General features: G+C 41.1%; 1 protein-coding gene across 3 annotated transcripts in view; it reads right to left on the bottom strand.

Moving 5' to 3' along the window:
- Positions 1–7419, bottom strand: part of SNAPC3 (small nuclear RNA activating complex polypeptide 3) — a 53204-nt gene extending 45785 nt beyond the window's left edge. For 2 of the 3 annotated variants that reach the window (XM_036926659.2, XM_036926660.2), the window contains exons 1-2: positions 6909–7419; positions 6115–6192 (exon numbers count right to left, since the gene is read on the bottom strand). In XM_036926659.2, coding sequence (XP_036782554.2) covers positions 6115–6192; positions 6909–7219 — 389 coding nt within the window. In that variant the 5' untranslated portion in view covers positions 7220–7419. The remainder of the gene's footprint in view (positions 1–6114; positions 6193–6908) is intronic. The other variant, XM_036926658.2, reaches the window with a different exon arrangement.
- Between the last annotated feature and the right edge of the window lie 19686 nt (positions 7420–27105).

Below are 27105 nucleotides of genomic sequence, written 5' to 3'. Positions count from 1 at the left end.
TTGTTGTTGTCATTTATTTCCATATATTGCTTGATCTCTATTTTGATGTGGTCGTTGATCCATTGATTATTTAGGAGCATGTTGTTAGGCCTCTATGTGTTTGTGGGCCTTTTACTTTCTTTGTACAATTTATTTCTAGTTTTATACCTTTGTGGTCTGAAAAGTTGGTTGGTAGAATTTCAATCTTTTTCAGTTTAGTGAGGCTCTTTTTGTGACCCAATATGTGGTCTATTCTGGAAAATGTTCCATGTGCACTTGAGACGAATGTGTATCCTATTGCTTTTGGGTGTAGAGTTCTATAGATGTCTATTAGGTCCATCTGTTCTAGTGTGTTGTTCAGTGCCTCTGTGTCCTTACTTATTTTCTGTCTGGTGGATCTATCCGTTGGAGTGAGTGGTGTGTTGAATTCTCCTAAAATGAGTGCATTGCATTCTGTTTTGTCCTTTAATTGTTAGTATTTGTTTCACATAATGCCAGTGCTCCTGTGTTGGGTGCATGTATATTTATAATGGTTATATGCTCTTGTTGGACAGAGCCCTTTATCTTTATGTAATGTACTTTTTTATCTCTTGTTACTTTCTTTAAGTCTATTTTATCTGATACTAGTACTGCAACACCTGCTTTCTTCTCCTTGTTGTTTGCATGAAATATCTTTTTCCATCCCTTGACTTTTAGTCTGTGCATGGCTTTGGGTTTGAAGTAAGTCTCTTGTAAGCAGCATATAGATGGGTCTTGCTTTTTTATCCATTAGATTATTCTGTGTCTTTTGATTGGTGCATTCAGTCCATTTACATTTAGGGTGATTATTGAAAGATAAGTACTTATTGCCATTGCAGCCTTTAGGTTCATGGTTACCAGAGGTTCAAGGTTAGCTTCTTTAATATCTTTCTGTCTAACTTAAGTCACTTATTGAGGTATTATAAACACTGTCAGATGATTCTTTATTTCTCTCCCTTCTTATTCCTCCTCCTCCTTTCTTTATATGTTGGGTGTTTCATTACGTGCTCTTTTGTGTTTCCTTTGACTGCTTTTGTGGGTAGTTAATTTTGGTTTTTGCCTTTAGTTAGTATTTGGTTGGTCTGCTTTCTTTGCTGTGTTTTTATTTTCTCTGGTGACATCTATTTAGCCGTAGGAGTGCTCCCATCTAGAGCAGTCTCTCTAAAATACCCTGTAGAGGTGGTTTGTGGGAGGCAAATTCCCTCAACTTTTGCTTGTCTGGGAATTGTTTAATCCCTCCTTCATATTTAAATGATAATCATGCTGGATACAGTATTCTTGGTTCAAAGCCCTTCTGTTTCATTGCATTAAATATATCATGCCATTCTCTTCTAGCCTGTAAGGTTTCTGTTGAGAAGACTGATGATAGCCTGATGGGTTTTCCTTTGTAAGTGACCTTTTTCCTCTCTCTAGCTGCCTTTAAAATTCTGTCCTTGTCCTTGATCTTTGCTAGTTTAGTTATTATGTGTCTTGGTGTTGTCCTCTTTGGGTCCCTTCTGTTGGGAGTTCTGTGTACTTCTGTGGTCTGAGCAACTATTTCCTCCCTGAGTTTGGAGAAGTTTTCAGCAATTATTTCTTCAAGTACACTTTCTATCCCTTTTTCTCTCTCTTCTTCTTCTGGTACCCCTATAATGCAAATATTGTTCCTTTTGGATTGGTCACACAGTTCTCGTAATATTGTTTCCTTCCTGGAGATCCTTTTATCTCTCTCTGTGTCAGCTTCTCTGCATTTCTCTTCTCTGGTTTCTATTCCATCAATGGCCTCTTGCATCTCATCCATTCTGCTTTTATATCTTTCCAGAGACTGTTCCATATTCTCCCTCCTTAGCTGTTGCATATTTCTCTGCAAGTCCACCAGCATGGTTATGACCTTAATTTTAAATTATTTTTCAGGAAGACTGGTTAGGTCTATCTCCCCAGATTCCTTTTCATGGGAGACTGTCTGGGTTAATCTGGTCTGTATCAAATTCTTCTGACTTTTGATGGTGACATAGTGGGCACGTGTCAGCTCGGAGAACATCCCTTCTTGCTAGTTTGTGGCCTTCCTCTCCTGGGAGAATGGCGAATTCTAGTGGCTTGTGCTGGGCAGTTGCACGCAGACGGGGTTTCTGTTTCTTGCCCGGCTGCTGTGAAGGAAGCTCGGCGCACGGTTGCTGTGGGCGTGGCTGCTCTCAGGCTGCTGCTCCGCTATGGCAGGGCTGCGATGGAGCAGGAACGGGCGGGAAGCTGTTTATCACCATGAGGGGCCTCCGAGCTGCTCTGCCGCCCAGGGGTTAGGGCACCCGGAGTTCCCCGGGTTCCCAGCTGTTGATCTGATTGTGCCAGGATGCCTCCATCCAGCTGTGGGGTCCCTCTCCCTTTAAGACTTTCAAAAAGCACTCGCTTGTCTTTGTCCCAGGGGCACCGGCTGTGGGGACCCACTCACAGGTTTTACTGTCCTGTTTCCCTAGTATCCAGCACCTCACGCATGCACTGTGTATCTGCGCTCCGGTGCAGATGGCTGGGGCTGGGTGATTAGCAGTCCTGGGCTCCCTCTCCCTTCCTGCTCTGACTCCTCTCCTCCCACTGGGAGCTGGCGTAAGGGGCGCTTGGGTCCCGCCGGGCCGCGTCTTGAATCTTACCCCCTTCGAGAGGCACTGGGTTCTCGCAGGTGTGGATGTAGTCTCGCTGTTGTCCTGTGTCTTCTGGTCTCTCTTTTAGGAATAGCTGTATTTGTTGTATTTTCAAAAATTTTATGTTTTTGGGAGATTTCCGCTGCTCTACTCACGCCGCCATCTTGGCTCCTCCTCCCCCATCCATTCTTTTTTATTTCTCCTCTCTGTCATCATTTCCATTCTTAGTTTTAAAACTTTAGATCCAGTGTTTTTATATCCTTAAATGCTTGTTTTGGTATATTCAATTCTGTTTGGAGTATAGACTTATAGTTTTCTTGTTTTCTAGTTATTTTCTGGGGGAAGGTGGGATTTCCTCAGTTGATTCATATAAATAGTCATTTCCGGATTTTCTACAATAAATTATGTATTTCATATCTTCTATCATGTCATGATATTTGTGTATTTGTGTGTGTGTGAGTGTTAACAAGATTCCTACTTTAATAGTGCTGTTTCTATCATTCTACAAAAGCCCAGGTATATTAGCGGGTTTTTAAAAATTGTTTTAGTGGAGGGTATGAGTCCTCCAATTCTGTTGTTCTCTTTTTCTTGCAGGATTCTTCTCATCCTTTAAATGGTACACAGAATAGTGCTTTCTTGGCAGAGAAGTGAAAAGGATGGGCAGACTAAATGAAAGTGCCACTGTATTAAAAGAAATCTTTTGCACACTTTAGGAATGACAGATAAGTTTTAGTAGCATACAGTAACAATCATCTCTCCTATGCGCAGGAATTCAAATCCTCTCTTTACTCAAAAATTTCAAAGGTGCTGATGATAAATTACTTAGCTTGCTGTGAATTAAGGACAGCAGTGTATGTAAGGAGACACAATCTCTGTAACTGCCTTTTGGTCCCCTTACATGCATGTAAAATGTGCCCAATAGCTCCTTCATTAGAAAGAGGAAAAAGTCCCAGAAATTAATTTATTTTATGCCATAATAAAGAGGTCATGTACTTAGATTTTATTCTTACTTTTATGTTTCTAAGTTACTAGTAGACAGAAGAAAGGAAGGTATAGAGAAAGAGAAAGTATAGAGATACAGATGTAAATTAGATTAATATTAGTCATATTTTAAATACACTAGTTTCAAAGTACATCAAAATAATTCCAGCTGATAAATGCTATACTAAGTCCTTATACAGAATTCTGCCCACATTTCCTATGGAAGGGACTACAAGACAACCAAAGAGATCCAGTTGATCCAGTAATAGAAAACAGCTATAGGAAACAATGTTTAAGTAGTATGAAAAGTACTACTTAATAAATAATATCATTATAAGCCAATTAGCATATGTTATTAACTATTGCAAAAAAGTTTGCTTTGTTCATGTTACTATGCTGATAAACAGTGACTATGATGGAGTGGGGGGGCAGTGAGGGCTTGATAATATGGGTAAATGTAGAAACTACAATGCTGTTCATTTGAAACCTTCATAAGATGGTATAGCAATGATACTTTAATTAAAAAATAAAGGTTTGCTTTGTTTATAATTATCATCAACCTTTTTTTCCAGCCAATCTCCAAAATCACTTCCTTGGGGTTATGAAAATTTCATTTATTCCACTCATTCTACAAATATCTATTGACTCCTTCTTACATGCCAAAGTTCTAGGAACTGGGGATATAGCAGTATGTGTGACAGATACAGCTTATAGAACTTTTAAGTCTAGCCAGGAAGACAGAATTAAAGAAGCGTAAGTGTGATAAGTACTTCAATAGGAAAGTATGGGGGGGCTACATGAGCATCGAAGGGAACCTAAATGTAGTCCTTAGTCCTTCAGTAAAGACTTGAAGGATGAGCCAAAGTCAAAATGACTAGAGGGCTAAGGAAGAGTTACTGTTCTGGCAAAGGCCTGGAGTGAGCAAGCACATTCCAGGAACTGAAAATCTAGTGTGGATGGAGCACTGCAGAGACAGAGCTGGAATATCAGCAAGAGCCATTCTATCAAGTCCCCTGTGAGCCACTTAAGGACTTAGGATTTTGCCTAAGAGTGGCTGAAAGGTTTTCAGTAAGGGAGTGACACAATCAGATACCCAGCTTAGGAAAAAAAAAATCCAACTAATTAATCAACAATAGTTAAAGAGCACCGACTGGAGTAAAACAGTACAACAGGCTTAAGGGGAATACACAGATGAAGGAGTCTGGATTCTCAATGGGCCTTTGAGGACTTTAGAAATGTTAGAAGAGTTATAGACATTATGAGTGCATCTGTTCTGTAAGGGAGAGAGATGGGTTGTAGCCATGTGGAAAGATATATAAGAGTCTCAAAGTTGGGGTAGGTTTCAGGTGGGAGAGGGGCCATGTGAATTTAAAGGTCATGTGAGCCATTTAAAGGAGAAAGTGGTTGAAAATAAATCTGGAAAGGCAGATTTGGGGTATATATGGAAAGCTCCAAGTGTCTATGTAAGGGGTCTGAAATTTGTCCATAAAAGAAAGCCAAAGCTGAGATATTTCTCAGCAAATGAGCAAGCTCAAGTGATAGCTCAGGTGGATAAATCAGAAAGAGGGAGACAGGAGACTTTCATATTGCCGCAAGTGTTGCTAACACAAACATTAGCAGTAGGGATAAGGGAAACAGTGTTGGCAGGGACTATGAAAGGAACCAAGGTTAAGTTGACTGCCTGAATTTTTGAGGACAATAGAATGGGTAGGATCAGGAGAGACAACACAGCCAAGGTGGTGTAAAGTGGCTTGGCTACAAACTGGAAATTGTAAATTTCATTATTACAGGCATAAGTTCTCTACAGTGTAGACAGCAGTGTTTCTCAAAGTGTGGTCGGTAGATCAGAATTTATCTGTAAGCTATTTGTTATCCAATCAGGACAGGCAACAAGAGTAAGCATTTAGGAATGTGCATAGAAATGTGACAGTAATTTTAGTGTTGAATTTAACGATAAAAAATTAGTATTTTTATTGTTTGTCTTTTCATTTTTTCTAGTAATCCATTTTTTTAATCCTATTTACAAGAGTATGGATCTGTCAAAAATTTTTAAAAAAGCAAAACTGGTCCTTTTAGTATGAAATAGTATGAAAAGCCCTATCAGTATTTAGCTTGAACCTGAAACTTACCTGAGTAGATTACTGTACCTTTGTAAACACACATTTCGAAATAAACACAAACTTGAATATGGACTGGAAAGTAGAGGTTATGTATTTACTGTTAATTTTTGTAGGTGTGATAATATCACTCTATACAGGAGAATGATACTTTTAGGAACTATATGCTGATATATTTAGGGGTTAAGTATCATGATGTCTGCAACTTATCCAATGGTTCAGCAACAGAAAAAGACACCCAGCAAGCATCTCAAACACATACAGCTGAAGCAAATACGGCCAAATGTTAATAATGATTGAATTTAGGGAGTGGATTAATAATACCACACTTTCAGCCTTTGAATAATATAACGTTGAAAAAAAATATTTAAATGAAAACAACATAATAAAAGCAAAATCCTCCATACCCCAAAGTCACTAGGTCAGTAGCCTCTGGGATGACTTCGGGATCCTCACCTTCCTCAAGGCATTTCAGTTTATCAAGGCTAAAACAAAAAAGAAAAGCAATCATGCACCTTGCCCATAGTCAGTCAGGGTTGTATCCAAAATACATCGTTCAATAAATAAGAAGTCAGAAAAAATCCAGCAGGCAGCTCAGAGGGGGCCAGCATTCAAGGCAATGATTTCTGTGCCCATATTCTATAAAGAAAAGGGTATTTTGCCAACTGATTGCAAGCAATACTGTTTAATGGAGAAAGAGGTTGTTAAAAGTTATTTTTGTATTTTTACCCCAAATAAGGAACTTTTAGGGAAAATTTCAGTAATAGCATACTCGAGAGATCCCCAAAAGAGATCACAGTTAATCAAGGTTTTAACACTACTCTGCGTAAATCTCTTTCCTGCCTCACCATTACTAAAGTTCCTCTATTGTCAAGTGTCTGTCAATGGCAGGTACAGTTCGCTGTTACTCTGATTGCTCGTCTATATTAACAAGCACCTTAAAAACAGCTAGCAGAAAAATTAATATTTTATGCAGCTCTTGTCTCTTCAGTCCAATTCCCAGAAATTGTGCATTCCGATCACAGGCCTCCTTCCGGTATCCTGGGAAAGCTCTAGCGGGTTGAATGCTTTGAAAGGGCGGTCCCTCTAGCTCGAGGAGTAAACCACAGGCCCGTCCAAGGGCGACTCTCAGGGGAGCGCAGGAACAAGGGTGCAACCCGGCTGGCCCCAAGCAGCAAGAGCCCCGCGGCCCCGCACTCACCCGCACACCGCCCTCAGCTCGGCTGCCGCCTCCAGGCTGCAGCCCAGATCCCGGGCCACAGCGGCATCCTCCCGGCCGGAGTCTCCTCGGCGCCCCCACAGCGCGGATGCCGGCGGCTCTTTAAGCGACAAGTCCCCTTCCCCGCGCAGCCGGCCACGCCACAGCTCCCCAAAGGCGCCCACGTGGAAAGCGCGCGTGTTTAGCTCGGGAAGCTCATACTCCGGGAAGTTGCAGCCACCACTTCTGGGGAGCGGGTCCTTACTGTCGCCCAAGCCGCTGCACATTGGGCCGCCGTGGCCGCCTTCAGCCATGTTCGCCCCACTCCCTTCCCCGCAAAAGTCGGCGATCAAGGCTTCGCGGAGTGTAATGGGACTTGTAGTTGCGCGTGACCGTAGCTCTCGAGCCGTGGGGCTGCACAGGCCAATCGTTAGACACTACGTTTCCCGGCAGACCCCGGGCTAGGCTCGCTCCGAGGCGCGGCGCCGCGAGCCTGCGCGCGGAGGGCCGAGCGCATTGTTCTCTGCTTGTGGTGGTGTGCGTATCGCTGGCGGTAGTTCTATCAGTGTAGCCCTTCTACCTGGGTTCTCGGCCCCAAGTTATGTAGCAATCGCTCTCTGCTGGATAGGGCCGACCCCGCCGGCCCTGCGGTCCCGCTTATTGTCGTTCCGCGGCCCCAGGGCGCGGGACTTTTCCTCGACTCCAGAGTTCCTGGGCTGTGCTGCTGCCTCCGTGCCGCAGAGCCTGAGACAACGGGGTGAGGGCGCAGTTCAGGGACACGACCTGACCTCCAGATCCGACTCCTTAAGAACCTCCCCAACCGCTCCAAGTATGGATATATCCGGGTGAACTGCTGCACACACGCACAATACTGTTTATTGAGCACCTACATGTATCAGTCTTTCTGTCTCTATATTTTTGTACTCTAGATCTAATATAAATGGCATCATATATATGTGGTCTTTTTGTGACTAGATTTTTTTACCTAGCATAATGTTTTCAGGGTTTATCCATAATGCAGCCTATATCACTACTTTATTCCTTTTTATGGCTGAATAATTTTCTAGTGTATAGACACATCACATTTCGTTTATCCACTCATGAAGAGGTGACTTATACCTTTTGGCTATTATGAATAATGCTGCTATGAACATTCATGTATAGGTTTTGTACAAACATTTTCATTCCTCTTGGGTTTATTATATACATGAAATTTCTGGATCGTATGGTATCCCTATGTTAAACATTGAAGAACTGCCAGACTATTCCACAGGGGCTGGCGTATTTTACACACCCACTAACACTGTAGGAGGAGTCCGATTTCTCCCCTTCTCTACAAGCATGTTAATTATAGACATCCTGGTGGGTGTGAAGTGATTTTGATATTTTGTGGTTTTGATTTGCATGTCCCTGATGACTAATGATACTGAGCAACTTTTCATGTGCTTATTGACCATTTGCATATCTTCTCTGAAGAAAGGTCTGTTTAGGTACTTTGCCTATTTTAATTAGGTTATGTGCCTTTTTATAGGAGTCCTGGTATTTAGCAGAACATTACTGTGGGACCCATCTGTTGTTTTGTCTGCTCAGTATTCTGTTTCTAAGAACTGACCTTCCCTATTCCCTTTGGTCCTCCTGCGGCTGCCAATCATAGAACCCTTCTCACTCTGGCACAATGATTGGCTCAATGATAAACAAATGACTCAACTAGAGCCAATCATAGTCTTCCTCTGGGATTTTACCTGTAAACTAAAAAATTCTCCCTGTATTTTGAGAACCCAACAGTGCTCCGCAGATGTAGTCTGTGTTAGCCAGTGGAATAATTAAAAGGAAGAATGTCAAGAGTTTAAATAAGCAAAGGCAGAAGACAAAGAGAGAAGTCACGTGACTTGGAATATTGCAGTGGAGATGATCTTCTCCCCAGACTTGCCATTATGTAGGCCACTACTACTGTTTTTTTAAAGTCTTGAGCTAGTTTGAGTTGGGCTCTCATAACCTAATGACCAATATTCTTCCCAGGGCCGGTACGACTTGGCCCAAAACCCTCAACAAGGGGGCCCTCTCACTCCAGAAATGAGGTCACATTTCAGGTGGAAGAACTCGGGTATCTGGAGATTTAGTAGCACTGGCTTTAGGAGTGGAGATCACAGTGATTCCTGAGCAGCAGTGAGTGAATAGGGGCATGACCAGTATGAGCATGGCAGGGTAAGGTGGTTCTTGTCATTGTGAGGTGTGGCACTGGGGAGTGCAGCTTGAGTAGTGTGGGAATCAGTAGGGGGAAAAGGAGTGGTGGTGAGCACCAGCAACAATTACGATATGGCATCAGTTGAGTCTTATCATTAGCAGCCTCTCTGTAGAATAAGACTAAAGGTATCAAGAATATCCACTGCAATGTAAAAAAGTATTTTGAACTGAAGACATTTGGGAGTAGACTTTTTCCCCTCCCTGAACTTCATTGTCTACCTAAATGCAGAGCCTTCCTAGAGAACTCAGTTGTCATAAATCCTGTCCTCACCACCAGGGAAGATTGATTAGAATTGGACACTACACTGAAACAGACATTGTCACAACACTATCATATCTCCAACCTATTCTTTTAAGAGTCCTCTCCTATAAGTCATTTGTTTTTCTGTATGTGCCTTTTCTGCTCCTCCGCTGTTAAGAAATCATTTGTTTTCCTATAAGTGCCCTCCTTCCTCCCCTTTCTCCTGTTAGGATGGCATGTAAGTCCAAATTCTAACCACCTGCTTGAGTAATATTTTCCGGAGAACTCTCCCATATATCATACATGTGTGAATAAAAATCTAACTTTTCCCTTGCTAGCCTATCTTTTGTCAATTTAGTTCACAGGCCCCCAGTAACTGATTCTAAGAGGGTATAGGAAAAGTCTTCCCTCCCCAACAAGGCCTTGGCAAATGCAGCTTCTAGCCTTGTTGCAAACTTGGCAGAGGATGGAAGTATTGCTAGACCTGGCCCCAGATAGCAGAAAGGAGGTAGAAAGATTCCAAGGTAGTAGGATAGGCATAGTTCCTCTAATTCTGGGTAAACTTTGTATGATTCCTAAGAGAGGGGAAAAAAACTAAAGTCTCCGATTGTGCATATTGGAACTATCCACTGGGTTGAGGTGGTAGCAGAGATTTAGAGTCAGGATTCTGAGTAGTGACACGAACCATGATCATGAAGTATTGTCTGGCTCTTGGTTGGGGAGTAGGAATAGGGAGACATGAGTTCTCAAAGTTTGCCTCTGTGCATTAGTTTTCTCACCTGAGATGTTACATGGACTTAGCAGGTGATGAAAACTGGCTTGCTGGTAGGAACTGTGGCAAACAGGAGAATACCAGCCTCTGTCTACAGACTACAAGGGCTGCCAGGCAGGAATGCAGGCCTTGTCTACTAGAGCTTCCAGAATTTCTAAAGAAGACATAGTTAACTTTGGGGGGAAAAAAATGAAATCTCCTGATTTTTAAATGTGGGCAATTAATTTTGTTAATTAAACAAAGAGGTCATTTTGACTGTGGGTGTCTAAGCCATTCTGGCCTACATAAGCAAACCAAACTCTACGCCTGTAATGTATCAAGGTTATGAAATCAAAATTCTAAGGACAACTAATCACAAACAGCCAACTAGACTTTAAATTATAGCCAGTCAATCATGTCCTTGCTTTGCTTCCGCCTTTTCTCTTTAAACAGCTCACCCCAAACTCCTATCAGGAATGCTCCTAACTATTACCAGTTTGACACTATTGATTTGAATTGATTTTTGTTCAAACAGATTCTTACTATTTTTAATATGCCTCAGTTTATCTTTTAACAGTTCATGTAGAATTTTAAAATGGTATTCAGACCAATACAACAAACACAGGTATCTGGCCTGTGGCCCACCAGTTTGTGATCCTCTCATCTATTGTTTCTCTGAAATCCACCCAGCTCCCAATTTATGTAATTCCACATGCAAATTCCTTTCAGTTGGTTTTCCAGATTAATTCTACCACTTCCCCAAGGCCTCCTTTCTCAGAATTAGACCATAGATGCCTGGGAGCCTCACCTGAAATTGAAATCCTGCTTCCAACCATTGTAGTGCTGACTGTCCAAGTTGTATTTCCATCTAGTTCTTTCTGATGAATAAAGCTTTCATATAGATAAGTCATATGTCTATTTTTTATTCTTCTCTGTTTTTTTACCAAGAGTATACAATTGGTCTAGATTTTTAAAAATAAATTTTTGAATAGGCAATAGCCTTACATGGCACATAATTTAAAAGATACAAATATTATGCAGTGAATGTTTCCCTTTCTTCCTTTCTCCCAGCCTGTAGAGTCCCTTCCTAGATTCCTGGAGGTATTCCTAATCTCCAGTTAGCAGTTTCTTGTGTATTTTTCCAGAGAAATCACACACACACACACACACACATATATATATATATATGAACACATATTATGTGTACGTATACACACAAATATTTGCATAAGTGGTATTGTACTATGCATGTTGTTCTATATTCTATGCCTCATTGTGTGTTTTGCCTAGGTTATGTCTTGGATAGCCTTTTATATTAATATGTAAAGAGTATCCTAATTCATCCACTGTATAGATCTGTCAAAAGTTTCTAACTAGTCCTCTTTTGAAATATATTTAGGTTGTCTGTAGTCTTTTTCTATTGCAATTAATTCAGAAACTAATAATCTTACAAGAAGTCATTTTGCTTATGGATATCGGTCCTCTGGTCTCAGTTAAAATTTCCTTTTAATATTGTCTTTTGCATTGTCTTAGGTCACCCATCCTGGGGGAAGCTAGCTCTATGTCATGAGGATATTCAAATAGTGCTGTGGAGAGGCTGATATGGTAAGGAACTTACTACCAGCACTAACCTGTCAGGTATGTGAGGGAGCCACCTTGGAAGCAGACCCTCCAGTGCCACCCAGCCTGAAATAACTGCAGTTTTGCTGACCCTTAAGTACAACCTCAGGAGACACTCTGAGCTGTAACCACCCAGATCACCTGTTTCCAGATTCCTGATGCACAGAAACTATGTGACATAATACATATTTATTATTTTAAACTGATACACTTTGGGGGTAATTTGTTACACAGCAATAGATAACTAACACAGGGGATGATGTGAACAGAGCCAGGCATTCAGATGGTAGATCTATGTAGAGAGCCTGGACAGGGAGATAAGATGCAGGGAAATAATTTAGGCAACATTTGCAAAAATCCAGTCAAGAGACAATGGAGGGCCTATGAATAGAGAAAAGGATTAATAAGAGAAACATAGAGGAAAAATAAATATGAGAGAGACAAGGAAGGAAGAGGATAGTTCTAAGGTTTCAAGCCTATATGACTAAGAAGATGGTGATTATATTACAGAAATAGGGAACAAATAGGAAAGCAAATATATGGGAGAGAAGTAGTAGCATTCAGAGCCTAAGGTAGATATTTTACTTTCTCCAGTTAAGAGTTTGAGATTGAGAAAGTTTCAGTGATGTGCTCGATGTCAGAGTTATGACACAAATCTGGGCCTATATCCAGAACTGTTGGGCATAGGAATTTGAACTCCAGTGGAGATATCTAGCAAGGAGATAAAAGTTTGAACCTAAATGAGAGTGAACAATGCTAAGGACATAGATTTGTAGAGTTGTTTAGGAAGATGACAGATAAATCTGTAACAAAGAATAAGATTGTCAAGAGAAGGAGGAAAGCACAAAAGTAGTAGAAAAGAGACCATGGAAGATGAAGCACACAGAGAAGACTCTCAGTGGAGCAAAGGTCTGGGGTTTAAGGCAGCATAACACGTAAAGAAATACCTTAGAAGAGTTTGCTGGGGCAGTGACAAGAATTATGTGCAATGATAATACAAATGCATGAAGGTTCATATACTTTAACAGCAACATTTCCAAAAATGACTGATTCCGAGCATTAAATGCTACTGCACCCATTAAAATCACCTTTCAGCTAAGAGCTTGGTCACAATAGGTGCTTAGAGTGGCGTCTGCATTCTTCTGATCACCTTTTTTGAACTCTCTTTTTCCCATCTTGTAGAGTAGTAGTGCCAATTGTAAGACAACACTTGGGGACATTCTTGATGCTGTCTGGTTTGGGGAAAATCTGTATAATCAAAGGGAGACAAGGGAGAACAGGCTGACTTACCTCCTTTTTTTGTCTGCTCTTTGCTTTAATCTTTGTGAAACACACACATACACACACATATATAAAGGGTTATTTTAGTTGAGAGTTGTTTGTGTTTCAAAGCACTCTGAGTTTTATCTGGAAAACAGAAATAATATCTCTAAATTTAAAAATATTCTATTGCAACCCATCACCTCAATAAAACATAAATCTCTGTTGGTGAATTACCAAAGCTACACTGACCATATTCTAAGCCTACTGATTTTTCAGTTGTTTACATGTGACCCACAGTTAGCAGGGGAGCATACCTCAATTCTAAATTTAAGTGACAATCACTATATGCTTGACTTTTCTTTCCTTTGTGGTCCATTTGACAGGCATTCCCATGAGGTTCAAATAAAGACCCTGCAAGGCCCACTGTAAAACAGCTGCTGCCACAGTCAGCTCTCTGGAAGTGGGTAGGGGCAAATGCCTAATCCTCACTGCCCCTTCGACATTGTGAGTTTTTAGGAAAGTAAGAACTATTCAGCTCTTCTCTGCAAAAGGGTTGGAGATTCCTCCTTAAAGATGCAAAAAGGAGAAAATCTTTTGCTTGGTATTGTTCCTGGATTCTCTGCTTCAACAGATTGTATGTTCAGGGGGAGAACTGCTTCCCTGAAGCCAGAGGACCACATGGAGGTTCTCTTTGCCAAAGAAAGGAGTACTGGAAGGACAGAGTGTAACAAGGAAAGGCAGCTGCAGGGCTCTGAGTCATGGAGGCAGTTGGTAGAATAATAATAACCACTTAGTGAGGAGATTCATAACCATTCAGATGCCTAACACTAATTATAAGGAATTTTAACAACTGAGGTGGAAAACCTGAATCCAGTATCCTCTTTCCTTCCTAAGCAATAATGTCTTTCCAGGTTGGATAACTGGTAGTACATATTTGCATAATGACTTTCTCTTTATTCTCTAACTTGCCCCCAACTAATTGCTTTAGGATTTCTTCTGAGTGAGCTAAGGGAGTGAGAAGATTTACTGGTAGAATATATAGTATCAGAGAAAAATATCAGAAAATGTTCCAGCCTCTTTTAGTTATAGGAACTGTGGATACGCAGAGGAGATTTGAGAGAAGCTGTCATTTTTTGGAGGGAACTTGGACCAGGACGTTTTCTGACTCCTATAACATAAGGCTGGCAACATCCTAAGATTCTGCAACCAAACATTTTTTTATCTGCTTAAGTTACTCTAGCACCTTTATGACACACATTCACTGATGTAAGAGGAATAGATCCTGGAATTAGTATAGAATGATGGATGGCCAGAAGCTGTGGGATCAGATAATGAATACTCTCTAAGACTCTGGAAGAAATCTCATCTTGGACAAAAAGCATCTTTCCACTGTAAATTTACTTTTCCATCTGTTTCCATACTCGTCAGAAGCAAGTCACTAAGCACATACTCAAGGTGGGAGGGATAAATGAAGCTCTATCTCCTGGAATGGAAAGTAGTTACATAAATTATTTGGAATTTTGTAAGGTAGATTTGTCTCTTCATTTATTTAAACATTCAATCTTTTATTTATATCAGTATGGACTCAAGGATATTTATTTTATGCTCTGGGTTATCATCCAGTATACTACTGCAGCAACCATATGTTTCTGATTCTTAGACACCCGGGGCCTTGCTGATGGTGAAGAAACTGCCCCTCTCAGGGATGGCCAGTTCCTAGAAGCTGTAAAGGGGTCTCCCTTGAGTGCACCTATTACATGCAACCTACCAACTCAGAGCCCAACCCCATCACCTCCTCTATCAGGTTCTCACTCTCAGGGCTACTCTGCCCCTGCCCTAATTGGCTTGGTCCAGGTACCAGGCAACTAGGGGCAGTCCTATGCCCCAGAACTAGCTAATCCTAGACCTGCTAGTTAGTACGTTCCTGCAGACACCACAATAAAGGCTCTTGACCACATTCCTCCCTTGCTTCTTCTGCCTCCTGATCAACTCTGGTGCTTGTTCTTGTGGCCCCCTGGGAGTGGTATGCCACTGAAAAGGCACAGAACAGACCTCCCCAAGATGTACCTCGTTGGCATGCAGACTATTTTTAGCCAAAGACAACTGAAACCCTGTGGGCTCAAGAGAAACTTCTGCCTCTCTCTTAGTACTTAGAAGAAACTAAACTGGAGTCTTTCACAAAATACAGGTTATTACCAGAAATAAATTTTACCTGAGTAACCCATCTGTATGGCATGCATACATCTAATTATAAAACATCTGCTCTGCTTATTGCCCTGTGAATGGCCCTCCTCCCCTCTGAAGCACCAGGTTCCTATCCCATTCCTTAGGGATTTTACCTCTCTGTCTTTGAGCCTCCCATGTATATGGGGCTCCCGTATATATGAAATTAAATTTAATTCTCTCCTGTTAATCTGTCTTGTACCAATTTGATTCTTAGACCAGTGAAAAGAACCTTGAGGAGAAGAGGAAAATTTTTTCCTCCCCAGCACCCCCTCTCCTTAGTAACTGTAACAAACTCTTTTCACTGGCAGTTGTCTCCTGATCTGTTGGCCTCCACCGTGCATACATAATAAGACCTAAATCTTACTGGATCACAGTCATGCCCATTCATTTACCTATTGCCTATGGCTGCATTTGCATTATAGTGGCAGAGCTGAGTCCTTGCAAGAGGCTATATGGCCTGAAAAACCTGAAATATTTATTATCTGGCCCTTTACAGAAAGTTTGCTAATTCCTTTTCTAGATAAATGTGGTTGTTGTACTTATTTCTGCAAGGATATGGAGAGGTTTTAAGGAAATCCAAAACATGAACCAAGGGGTTCATAGAATCTGATACTAGGAATCCACACTACATTTTCTTCAATGGCTTTTTGGCCTTTTTGTACACTTTTCCTCCATGCCTTTCCTCTCTATGAGATGGTTTCCACTGCCTCCCTATGTAGACTGCTAAATCTTTAGGAGAAATCTCCCTTCTAGCTAGTTTAAAAGGGAGGAGATACAGTAAAGGAGAATCTAAGTAGAGCAGGCAACACTCCTACGATGGCAAAGAGAGCCATGTACTCCTCTGGTCTTGTAAGTGAGGTCCAGGGGGGAAAAGCAATTCTTTCTCAACACAATTACTCTCTCGCAGCTTGTCAAATCAATGTCATTTTGGGAAGAATATCCTTTCTTTGTATGTGGTTGCATTATAGCTGAGAGCAAACCGCTTGCCTTGGAGAGATGTGCCTTGCTTTTTAGGTACATTTCTGAGGATGTCAAGTCTTACCAAACACTAGGGATTCTCCTCTCCCTCCTGGAGTCACCGCAACTGAGCAAAGCACTGACTTTCAGATGCTGCAGTAGGCAAGTTCCTACAAAAGACAGAGGGGAGGAATGTCCTCCTACAGGGAGGGCAGGGATTTCCTGAGGGTATCAATGGGCATGGGGGCACCTGACTGGGGCTTCAAAGACAGGCTACTTTAGATGGAGAGGAATTGAAGAAGGAAGGAGAGAGAGGACACACTCCCTCCTTTGGAAGACCTAGTCTGGAAGGCTTCCCCTGTTGTGTAGTAAAGTCCAACACAGTTACAGCCTGACTCCCTGGTAATGAATGTCTGTGACTCCCTCATAGTACAGTGTACATCTGGTTAGGGAAGACTCAGCAGCAAAGATTCCCAGGAAGGAACAGTAATGCTCTCCAGTGGTTTAGTGGGGCTCCAGCAAAGGGGACTGGAGACCCACTTGCAGACTGGGGCTGAGTCTCCCAGCACCTGAGACAGTGGAACTGCCTTCTTCTTCAGGGCAGAGAAGGAGAGCTTGACACTGCTTTGCCCCATTTGCTTCATATTCACATGCTGCATGAGAGCACCTGTGCCAGATATAGCAAATGAAAAAATAAAAGACATCCAGTCACATTTAATTTCAGATATAAATAATGAAGGAATAACTTTTTAGCATAAATATGTCCTGTGCACTACCTGGGACATATTTATATTAAAAATTTTTGTTGTTACTGTTAATCTGAAATTCAGATTTAACTCTATTTTATCTGGCATGCCTATGCCTAGCCTATACTCTACTTCATAACCTTTCAGATCAACTCTTATAAGAAACTTCCCTCTGAATCTCTGAGAGTTAGAGCAAAAGTCAGAGGCAGAGGGAGGAGAGGATTGGCGTAGTTTTCCCATTTTGGGAAAAGCCCACTTACCAGGCCATCCCAGGCCACACCAGGCCATTGGTCAGCATTCATCTGGCCCTGTCCTATGTCCATTTCTGGTCCAACTAGTTGAGGCCATGGTGATGGTCCCTTGGGGGTGTAGGAGTACATACTGAATTTGTTTACATGGAGAGTAGGCAATCAGGCTCGTAATTCTGTCTAGTGTTCCTATGTCTGCCCACAGGCTCCCTCACCTGCGTCCTCCTCCTTGCTTCCTTCTCTACCTCAGGCCACAAGAGGATCCTTTGCTAATTCCCCTCATCTCAACTCAATGCTGGTCCCTTTCCTCCCGTAGTCTTAAGACTTATATATGACTCCCATGTTTTTCTGGTCTACTTAATGGTCTACTGTCACTCACTCACTCCTTGCACCTGTCATGTTGATCTTGTCTGCTCTCTTTTCTGCACAAATATGGTCACTGTTTTCCTCTGTTCATCCAGATCATTTAAGGTTCAGTTAAAGTCCCTCAGTTCTGTGAAGTCTTTCCCACTCCAATCTGCACTGTTCTGTCCAAACTTTATAAGTTGTCCTATATGCTTTACCACCTCAAAAGTTTAATCAGCTTATGTTTATTTCTTTTCTTCTGTTTTTTGTGTTTTTTTAATGAAGTATATTGACATACAATATGCCATTAATTTCAGATGTACGACATAGTGATTTGATATTTTTATACATTATGAAATGATCCCCACAATGTTTTTTCCTTTTTTTCAATTGAAAAGCAAAATCATAGCACTAAAATTTTTTCTCTCTCATAATACCAACAACCAAAAATGACTTTTGAAAAATTTTGAGTAGCCTTTCAAACATTATAATATTCACATATGGTGTACATGGCTGCAGGCTTTGTGATCTGAGAGGCAAGAACCCCTCTCAGCTGGCTCCATAGTCACAGCCCAAGAGGATGACTAATCCAGCCCAACACAGAGTGTCCCATGCCTTTGGACCGATGACTAGGGCTAGAGGAATGAGCAGCTTTGGCCAGATCTAGGTCACCTGATGGTCACATGATTAGATACTGTGATTGACAACTCCACCAGAATCAAAATCAGAGTTGGCAAGTGGATGGAGAAGAGCAGTTTCCCAAAGGAGGGAAGGTAGTAGTGGGCAGACAGAAACCATGGCTCTCTAAAAAGACAAGATTCCTGGGGAGGATGGGTGGGAAGGGAGGGAGAATGGGGGGTGGGGAGGAAGAAGAAATGGGGCCTTATGATTAGCATGTATAATTTTTGGGGGGCACGGGGAGGGCTGTACAACACAGAGAAGACAAGTAGTGATTTTACAGCATCTTATTACGCTGATGGACAGTGACTAATGGGGTATGTGGGGGGGGACTTGGTGAAGGGGGGAGTCTAGTAAACATAATGTTCCTCATGTAATTATAGATTAATGATACCAAAATAAAAAATAAATAAATAAAACAGGATTCCTCTGAGTTTTTATAGAATGATCCAATACCCCAAATCTCATCATCGTTTGGTGAACTGAAAACAAAAAGTTTTTGAAACTATTAAATTGAGGATGGAATTCTCAGGTAAATGCTAAATGTCAGAGGACACTAATTTGAGTAACATTGATTTTTTTTCACTGTATCTTCTTTCATTTAAGAGTCTAAATGAATTTTATAATCAGATGGCATGGACTGTCTAAGAGGGGATTATTGTTCTCCTTTTAAAGAGGAGCACACTGAGGCTTGAAAGGGTAGAAAAAATATCTAAAAATCCTGTCTAGTGACATTCATTGGCCCAGTGCCTGGGGAAGGTCAAGACTTTGTATTTTATATTCTCATACAAGAGACTTGTATCTTATATTCTTCACAAGGAACGCCTCTAAAGTTCAAAATTTCAGTGGTATTTTTATTGGAATATGACTTTAGGGTGTGCAGTTTTGTTTTCTTTTCCCAGTGTTTTAAATGAAAGCCTTCATATCCTTTTGGGAATAAGCAGAAGGAATGTTTAAATTGAATGAATACACCCACGTATAGAAGGAATAAAAATTCTGCTGCCAAATCTGTGTGATAGGTCTCCCTGCCAATGATATTTGCTTTCACACCAGCCATAAACCTCCATTCGTGTCTGTGTGCTTCAAGGTGCCTAGCCTCATATTCTGTAATTGTGGGGGAGCAGTTAGCTACTAGTCTTACTACCCACACAAGAGGGAGGTGAAGCAAACATTCTCTTATTTTCTTTTGCCAGCAATTTTCTGACTCAAAGAGCTTGTTAAAAAAAAAGTGTCTATGGAGTCTATTGGTGTTTCCCTGCAATGTGTTCTTTGAAAACTAACTTACATTTTTGAGTAGATAATATTTTAGTTAAAAACAAAAGATGTAAGTGTTTAGTGACAGGTCTCACATTCATGCCTCTCCTGGTCCTTTCAGTTCTTCTCACTCCAGACCCAATATGTTCCCTTTCCTCAGATGTATATAATGGGAATAGCTTATAAATGTGAACAAATATGAACAGATATTCTTATTTTACCTCACCTAAAGCAAAAGCCAGAATTGTTCTAAACACTGCTTTTTTTCCACTTGGTACTGTGTCTTAAAGATCTGTCATGTTAAAGAGACTTCCTAAATAGAGACCTTCCTCATCCTTTTTTTAATAGTTGCATAGTTTTCCACTAGGTGGATAAGCCATCTTTATTTAACCATTTTTCATCAATTTCCGTGTGGATTGTTTTCAGTCTCTCACTCACACAAACAGTGCTGCTACGGTTAATGTTATGCATAAGCCATTTGTTATATGTCTGTAGGATAAATTCCAGACGTGATTGTAAGGTAGAATAGTTAACAAATTTGCCATTTTTACAGTGTTTTCATAAAGAAGTACTACCCTTCTTAGTGAATTCAATCTCACTGTGCAATGCTCATTTTAAACATTAGCTACTCTGTGAAGACTTCCTGATCCCTTTTCTGAAGATAGTTGCTCCCACCTCGGTGTTCCCATTGCTCCATATTTGTACCTCTGTTACAGCTCTTAGCCCTTTGTGCTGAGATTATTTATTGGTGTGGCCATTACCTTCACTGCTCTATGATGTTGAAAAGTCAGGTTCTACCTGCTGTATTTTTGTAACCCCAGGGCCATAGAGAGTGCCTAGTGTGCTGCAGACACTCAATATGGATGGATAAATGGATGGATGGATGGATGAATGATGGATGGATGAATGGATGGATGGATGGATGAATAGATGGATGAATAAATGACTGTGACCAAAGAAATTACTGCTACTGGATAAGGTTCCAAAAGTTATGATCCCATGGAAAGCCTGGGACAAATTTCAATGTTAAATACTAGTGCGTGCTTTTGTGCTTTAGGATTTGGCTTGGCTGGGTGAGTTGCTTGAAAGAAAGGTCCTGGACCAGCAGCAGGACACATTGCATTCAGATATTCTAGTCAACAGTTGAGATCTGTACTGGATAAGGTTCATATGGAAGCAAGCACCAGAAACAGATCTATCACTGAAGCAAAAGTTAGATTTATTGTGGTAGCTCACAATAGAAAGCAGAGCTGAAGAGTCAAGTCTCAAGAGGGATAGTAACAGGGTCAGTCCTTCAGAAACAGGAAAAGCTTGTGGGCTTCTCTCCTGAACATGGCCAAAGGTGACTCAGCTCTTAACAACTTTCTGTCTCTATTTAAGTTCTCAGTGTTCCCAGGAAAGAACCTAAAAATCAGTAGTCTTTTCCTTTGGGTCTTCCAGGCATAGCTAAAGGATAGGATGATGGCATGGTAACACAGGAATGGCCTTTGGGAAACCATTGTGTTCCAGGCAGCCATTGAAAGTTTTGACTACAAGAGGGGCTAAGGTGACAAGGTAGTAGGTTTCATATCAGGTGTATATGTCAGAATGACAAAGAAGCCAGGGAAAAGTTAGAAAGCAGGTCAGTGGGGCAGGGAAGTAGGAGGGCAAGCAGAAGCCCAGCCATCAAGACTTGGGCAATAGGTCAGAACAAGATTGGCAGCCAAGTGTGGAGTTGGAGTCATCTGAGCATATCTGGCCCCAGGTCAAGATTGCCTCTGGGAACCAGAAGAGGACTGAGCCTGCCCTTGGGAAATGAATGGAAGCCTGTCATAAGGATGTAGATGCTGGAAAGCATGCTGGGTTGGGCACGCACTGGTTCGGGACACAGAACTCAGGGCAGAGCTACCTGTGTGTTACTTGGCACTCATCAGCTCACTGATACTACAGAGTGCAGGCCCTATGGCCTTAACCCCAGTGAAGTGCACTGACAAAAATGCACACATATTTCATTGTCTCTCAGCTATTAGTGCTTGTTAGTTTTTTCTAACTAACGTAACTTGGCCTTGAGTCCAATTTGTATGCTGGAAAAGGGAGGGTACTAGTTTACCACAGGTGTTTATTTCTCTCAGTCCTAGAAGCTGGGAAGTCCAAGATCATGGGTCGAGTAGATTTGGTGTCTAGTAAGGGCCCACTTCTTAGATAGCCATCCTTTTCCTATAAACATTGTATGGCAGAAGAGGCAAGGGAGCTTTCTCTGAGGCCTCTTATACCAGCACTCATTCCATTCATAAGGATTTTGCTCTCATGACCTAATCACTTCCCAGAGGCCCCACATCCTAATACCATCAACCTGGAGGTTAGGTTCCAACATACGCATTTTGGAGGTACACAAACATTCAGATTATAGCAGAAGATAGAGTAACTCAAACAAAGTTCTCTCAGCATTTTTCCCTTCACAGCATCCCCTAGATTCTCTGGGATCTCATCACAGGCACATGGGGCCTGTCTTGATACTGACCATACAACAGCCATGATGTCATGGGCAATGAATGTCCTTGAAGTCAGGAAACCTCAGCTCTGGGCTCAGTTGTGTTATTAATTATGTGATGGCTTAGTTTCTCATCTGTAATGTGAAGGGGTTCAATTAGCTGACACTGATGGTCTTTTATAGCTCTAATATCACCATGCCTCTGCTTTCAGAGCCTTTGAGGCAATTAAAGATCACTTTTGCTTTAGAGAACTTTAATTTGGTCTGTAGATATATGCCATACTGGTGCCACATTTTGTTAGCATCTTCAAAGGTTCTTGACCTTCTTTTTTATTCCTTTGCTAATTTTTTCACATGATGTTTGATTCAGTGGAGCAGAATTAGTACCACATCAGTGTAGCCTTGCCTTCTCAAGGAAACTTTGAACTTACCTATATAGTTTCTCAGGCATAAGGTACATTGCCTTCTTACTTTTAGGATTGGCTCATAAAAGTTATTTTAAAATTTTCTCCCCCATTTTTGTTAGTGAAAATCATTTTTCAAATGAAATTCTTATTTAGAACTCCAAAATGTGAACCAAATGTAACTGGGTGTGAAAAAATATTACATCAACAGCTGAGAAAACAAATCCTGTTGGGAGAAAAGTGATTTTGTATTGGAAAACACTTGTATGGTAGAAAGTGAGATTTAAACATTTGCACACTAGAAATGAACAGAAAATTGGAGGTGGAGTGATTGCATGAAAGAGAGTAGAGAAAGGGCCCAGTAATATGGTGATAGGCTGGCATGTGTGGCCACTGCAACTGGCAGAAGGAGCTCTCTAAGAGTAGGGTGTGTCCAGTACTCAATTTCATATGTTAGATTTCTGTGTTGGAATCTGGAGTCTGAATACCAGATGTTGGTCTTTTTGACTATAATGTGAATGCCTGACATTCAGCTTTTGATTGCTGAGGCATCCATTTCAAAGGCATCCAACTTGAAAAACATATCACCAGCTGTTTGACACAGCTACTAGTAAAACAGCTAGGCAAAAAACTAGGCCACCCCCATCCATACAGTGCCCTTTTGGGAAGCCCTGGGTAATCTGGATAACTGACCACATGAGTGAGCCTGCTTCTCCTTCCCTTGTACTAAGTCCGACTCTTATGTTTTAAATTCACCAATAGTGGACCCACAAAACTGTAGGCACCCTACCCTTGACCCTAATAAAGGCAGAGCCCCAGATCTTCACTTGCTCCCTCTATTGTTACCTATGACATCACTGTGTGGCCCTGGGGTCAGTGCCATGTATCCCCCCGGACTTGTGAGTAATGAGCTTGTTCCTTAAGTTCCCTGATGGTTTTTTGCTTATGTGCATCTTGCAGTCATAATAGCAACAAGTGCTGGTCCAGCCACAAATACTGTCTCTGGTGGGGACATATCCGTGGGGCTTGCCACAAGTAGTACTGGCCCATCCCATATATATGCCTCAGGTGTTCTCAGCCTGTAGCATCACTGTCAGTAGGCTGAGACTGACAGAAAAAAAATCAGCTTAGCAACACATAGAAACAATTTTATGTGAATGAGACTTTTTGTTTGTCTGCATAGGGTATGTGGGTGGGGATAAAAAAAAGAAGGAAAAGGACTGAGTTCCAATAAATCAGATTAATTCACTGAAAGCAGAAACTATCACTTGTCAAGTCAATATACTTGGTATATTTAATCTTCTCAACAGCCCTAGGAACTAGGTCTATTATGAATCTCTATTTTAGAAATGATGACACTAAAGCCTGGAGAAAATTCATAACTTGTACAAAGTTACCCAGGGAGCAAGTGGGAAGAGAAGAATTTGAATTCAGATTTGCCTGACTCAAAACCAGTTTCTTAACCAGTCACTACCCTGTATGTCTGACTGCTCATGCTGTACAGAGGTCTAATCACTGAGACTACATAACTTGGAACTAGTAGCATGTTATGCTTTCTATTCTCCTTCGTTATCTTCCTCCTGAGTTTGTTTTAGTTTGGCTATTAAGAGATTCTGTGTTTCATAAGCAAAAGGAATTTTCTGACTATAAACAGAGCATCAACTTCTGTTAGTATACAGCATTTATGGGTTATTACATAATTTACAATCTGCTCAGCATTATGCTTTTAAGGTAGATAGACAGTTGAGTCACAGAAGGCAGTATAATGTAGTGGTTAAAAGTGCAGTTCTGAATCCTAAATCTCTCACTGACTAAATGAAACCAGGCTAATTACCTAAACTGTGCCCTCATTGTCTCCCCTGTGAAATGGAGTATGTGGCTTAGTACTACTACTTTATAGTTGCACTTCCATTTTTGACCTAATCTGAATCACCTAGCTTGGGCACTGAGATTTTTTTCTCCAGACTTGGCTCTTAGTGATTTTGACTTAACCCAAAGACATAAAAATCTTCATAAAATAAAAAGGATAATTATAGATAAAACAAGAAACAAACCTCTGAAGACAACTCTATTATAGAAATTTCAAGCTACTTTCAGCAATGATATTATTGCCTAACTGAGCATATAGTGCCCCAAGGAGGTAATTTTGAAGGGGACAGTAAAACTTTATTATTATCTTAAGTACCATGAAGAGAAGAAATCACACACAATTCCCTCTTGTGGGCATCCTGGTCTAGACAGCTGGGGGCCCAGTACGATACCCATAGAACAGTGGCCAGAGGCTATCTCCTACTAATTAGCATGGGCCACAGTAGGAATAAGGCCACAAAAGACTGGTGCTTACTAAGTTGGGAATGTGATGTTTGTTTTTCTTAATAACTGAATCCTCACAGACACCCAGTTTTCCCTGAGGCTTGGTGACCTTTACCTTCCTCCCTCCCTCTTATAGTAACTCCAAAAATACATCTAACAGCTTAGTTCCACTTAGTGTTGTTTCAAGTGCAACAGTCTTAGCAAACTGTTGTAATTGTTGTTTACAAGAGAGAAGCACTTTTGACTCTAATGGTTGCCCCCATCAAATGACTGTCAGTGGCTACTAAAATTTTGGAAATCTTTCTTCCCCGTGTTATGCTTGTTATAATAGCTCAATGTCACCAAAGGCATGGGTCTCAGTGGTGGAGCTCTTTTCTTATCCAGTTATTTAATTTTCCTTACCTACAAAAACACAAAACTTACACACTGCTTATTTAGATATAGCCATCCTTTCCAAGATACAGGACAGCCTCAAGGTGGTTGAGTCATGTGTGGTGCCTGGAATTAGCTCTCTGTCCAGCCCCCCAAATATTAATGTGGGAAGTGGAGGAGGAAAACTATTGTCTTAATACAAAATTTTACCCATTTCATGGATCACAATAAGTGTTATTTCTTTTAGAGGAGATCTCCCTTGTTTTAATATGAATGATCCAGAGAATTTCTTTCTTACTGAGCAACATAAACTCAACATTCTAATATTATAGCAAAGAACAATTGGAAGTTAAAATTAAAAATCAATATGGTTTAAAATATCATCAAAAAGTATGAAATACTCAGGGATGAACTTGATGAAGTTAAGTATAGCAACTGTACACTAAAAACTATAAAACATTGCTGGGAGAAATTACAGAAGACTTATTTAGGAGATGCATACCTATTCAGGGATTGGAAGACTCAGTATTCTTGAAATGTTAATCCCAACCCCCTCAAATTATAGCTGTAGATTAAGTGAAATCCCAATCAAAATCCCAGCAGCCTTTTTGTAGACAGTATTATCAGCTGATGCTCAAATTAATATTGGAAATGCAAAGAACCTAGAATAGCAGAAATAATCTTGAAAAAGGAAGGCCACAGTTGGAGGCTTGCATTTCCTGATTTCCAGAATAGACCCACACATATATGGTCATTGATTTTTAACAAGGGTGCCAAGATTCAGTGTAAGAAAGGATACTCTTGAAGGGTGCTGGATCAACATGAAAATAAATACTTACATAAAAAAGAACCTTGACCTTTACTTCACACTATTTATATAAATTAACTTGAAATGCATCATAGATATTATGAGATAAACATTATAGCTAAAACTATTTAATTTCTGGATGAAAACAAGGAAGAAAACCTTTGTGATATTGGGTTAGGCAATGTTTTCTTAGGATACAAAAGCATGAAAAATTAATAAACTGGACTTCATAAAAATGAAAAACCTTTGCTCTTCCAAGGATACCATTTAGAAAATTAATGATAAGTCACATGGGGAAAATATCTGCAAAATTCATATCTTATAAAAAAAGCTTGTATCTCTATTTTACAATTCAATAAAAAGTTAAACAAGGCAATTAAAAATGGGCAAAAAAGGGATTAAAGATGGCAGCATGAGAGGAGAGACAGAGGCCTCATCCTAAAACTGGATACAATTAGAAAATTTAATTGGCGCAACTAATCCTGAGAGAGCAACAGGAAAGAGGATGGTGTCAGACTGCACACACCTGGAGAAAAGAGCAGACCTCACCGAACAGGGTAATGTACCAGAGCTGTGGCTCTGCGGGACCCGAGCCCTTCCCCCACCCCAGCTCACTGGCAGGAGAAATGGAGCAGGGAGGGAGTGGAAAGCTTGGGACTGCTTAATACCTAGTTCCGGAGGTCTGCTCTGGGAGCACAAACCTACATTTCATGGTGCTTTCATGAGACTCACATGACTACCGGGTTGGAAAGTTAATACAGGCAGAGATCCTGGGGAGACTGGGATTCCGGCCACTTGTGGAAAGCAGGGATCCATATCCAGCTGCTCTGGGACAAAAACATACCTGTGTGCCCGGCCCACTGGCTCAGGCAGTGAGACAGACACAGCAGCCGGGAGGTGGGGAACAGCTCTTTCCTCCCTCCAGGCACCAGTACCGCTCCCCTGCAACCCCTGACATTGCTTCAGGGTCTGAACAGTGCCAGAGACTACAGCTTCTGGACACTAGAGGGCGCCATATACAAACATGAAACACCAAAGGAACCTTGTCCAGAGTAAAATTATTAATACAAATACCAAGACAGATTTAAATGATATGGACCTTGTGACTCTTTCTGAAAGGGAGTTCAAAATAAAAATCATCAACATTCTAATGGAGGTACGGAAAGACATCCAAGAACTCAGGAATGAATTCAGGTCGGAGATCCAATTGTTGAAGAGCACGATGGAGGGTATTAAAAGCAGGTTGGATATGGTGGAGGA

The sequence above is a fragment of the Manis pentadactyla genome, chromosome 3, assembly GCF_030020395.1.
Source record: "Manis pentadactyla isolate mManPen7 chromosome 3, mManPen7.hap1, whole genome shotgun sequence".
Taxonomy (NCBI): Eukaryota; Metazoa; Chordata; class Mammalia; order Pholidota; family Manidae; genus Manis; species Manis pentadactyla.
The sequence above is the reverse complement of the archived record's forward strand: the minus strand, read 5'-3'. Positions and strand labels throughout refer to the sequence as shown.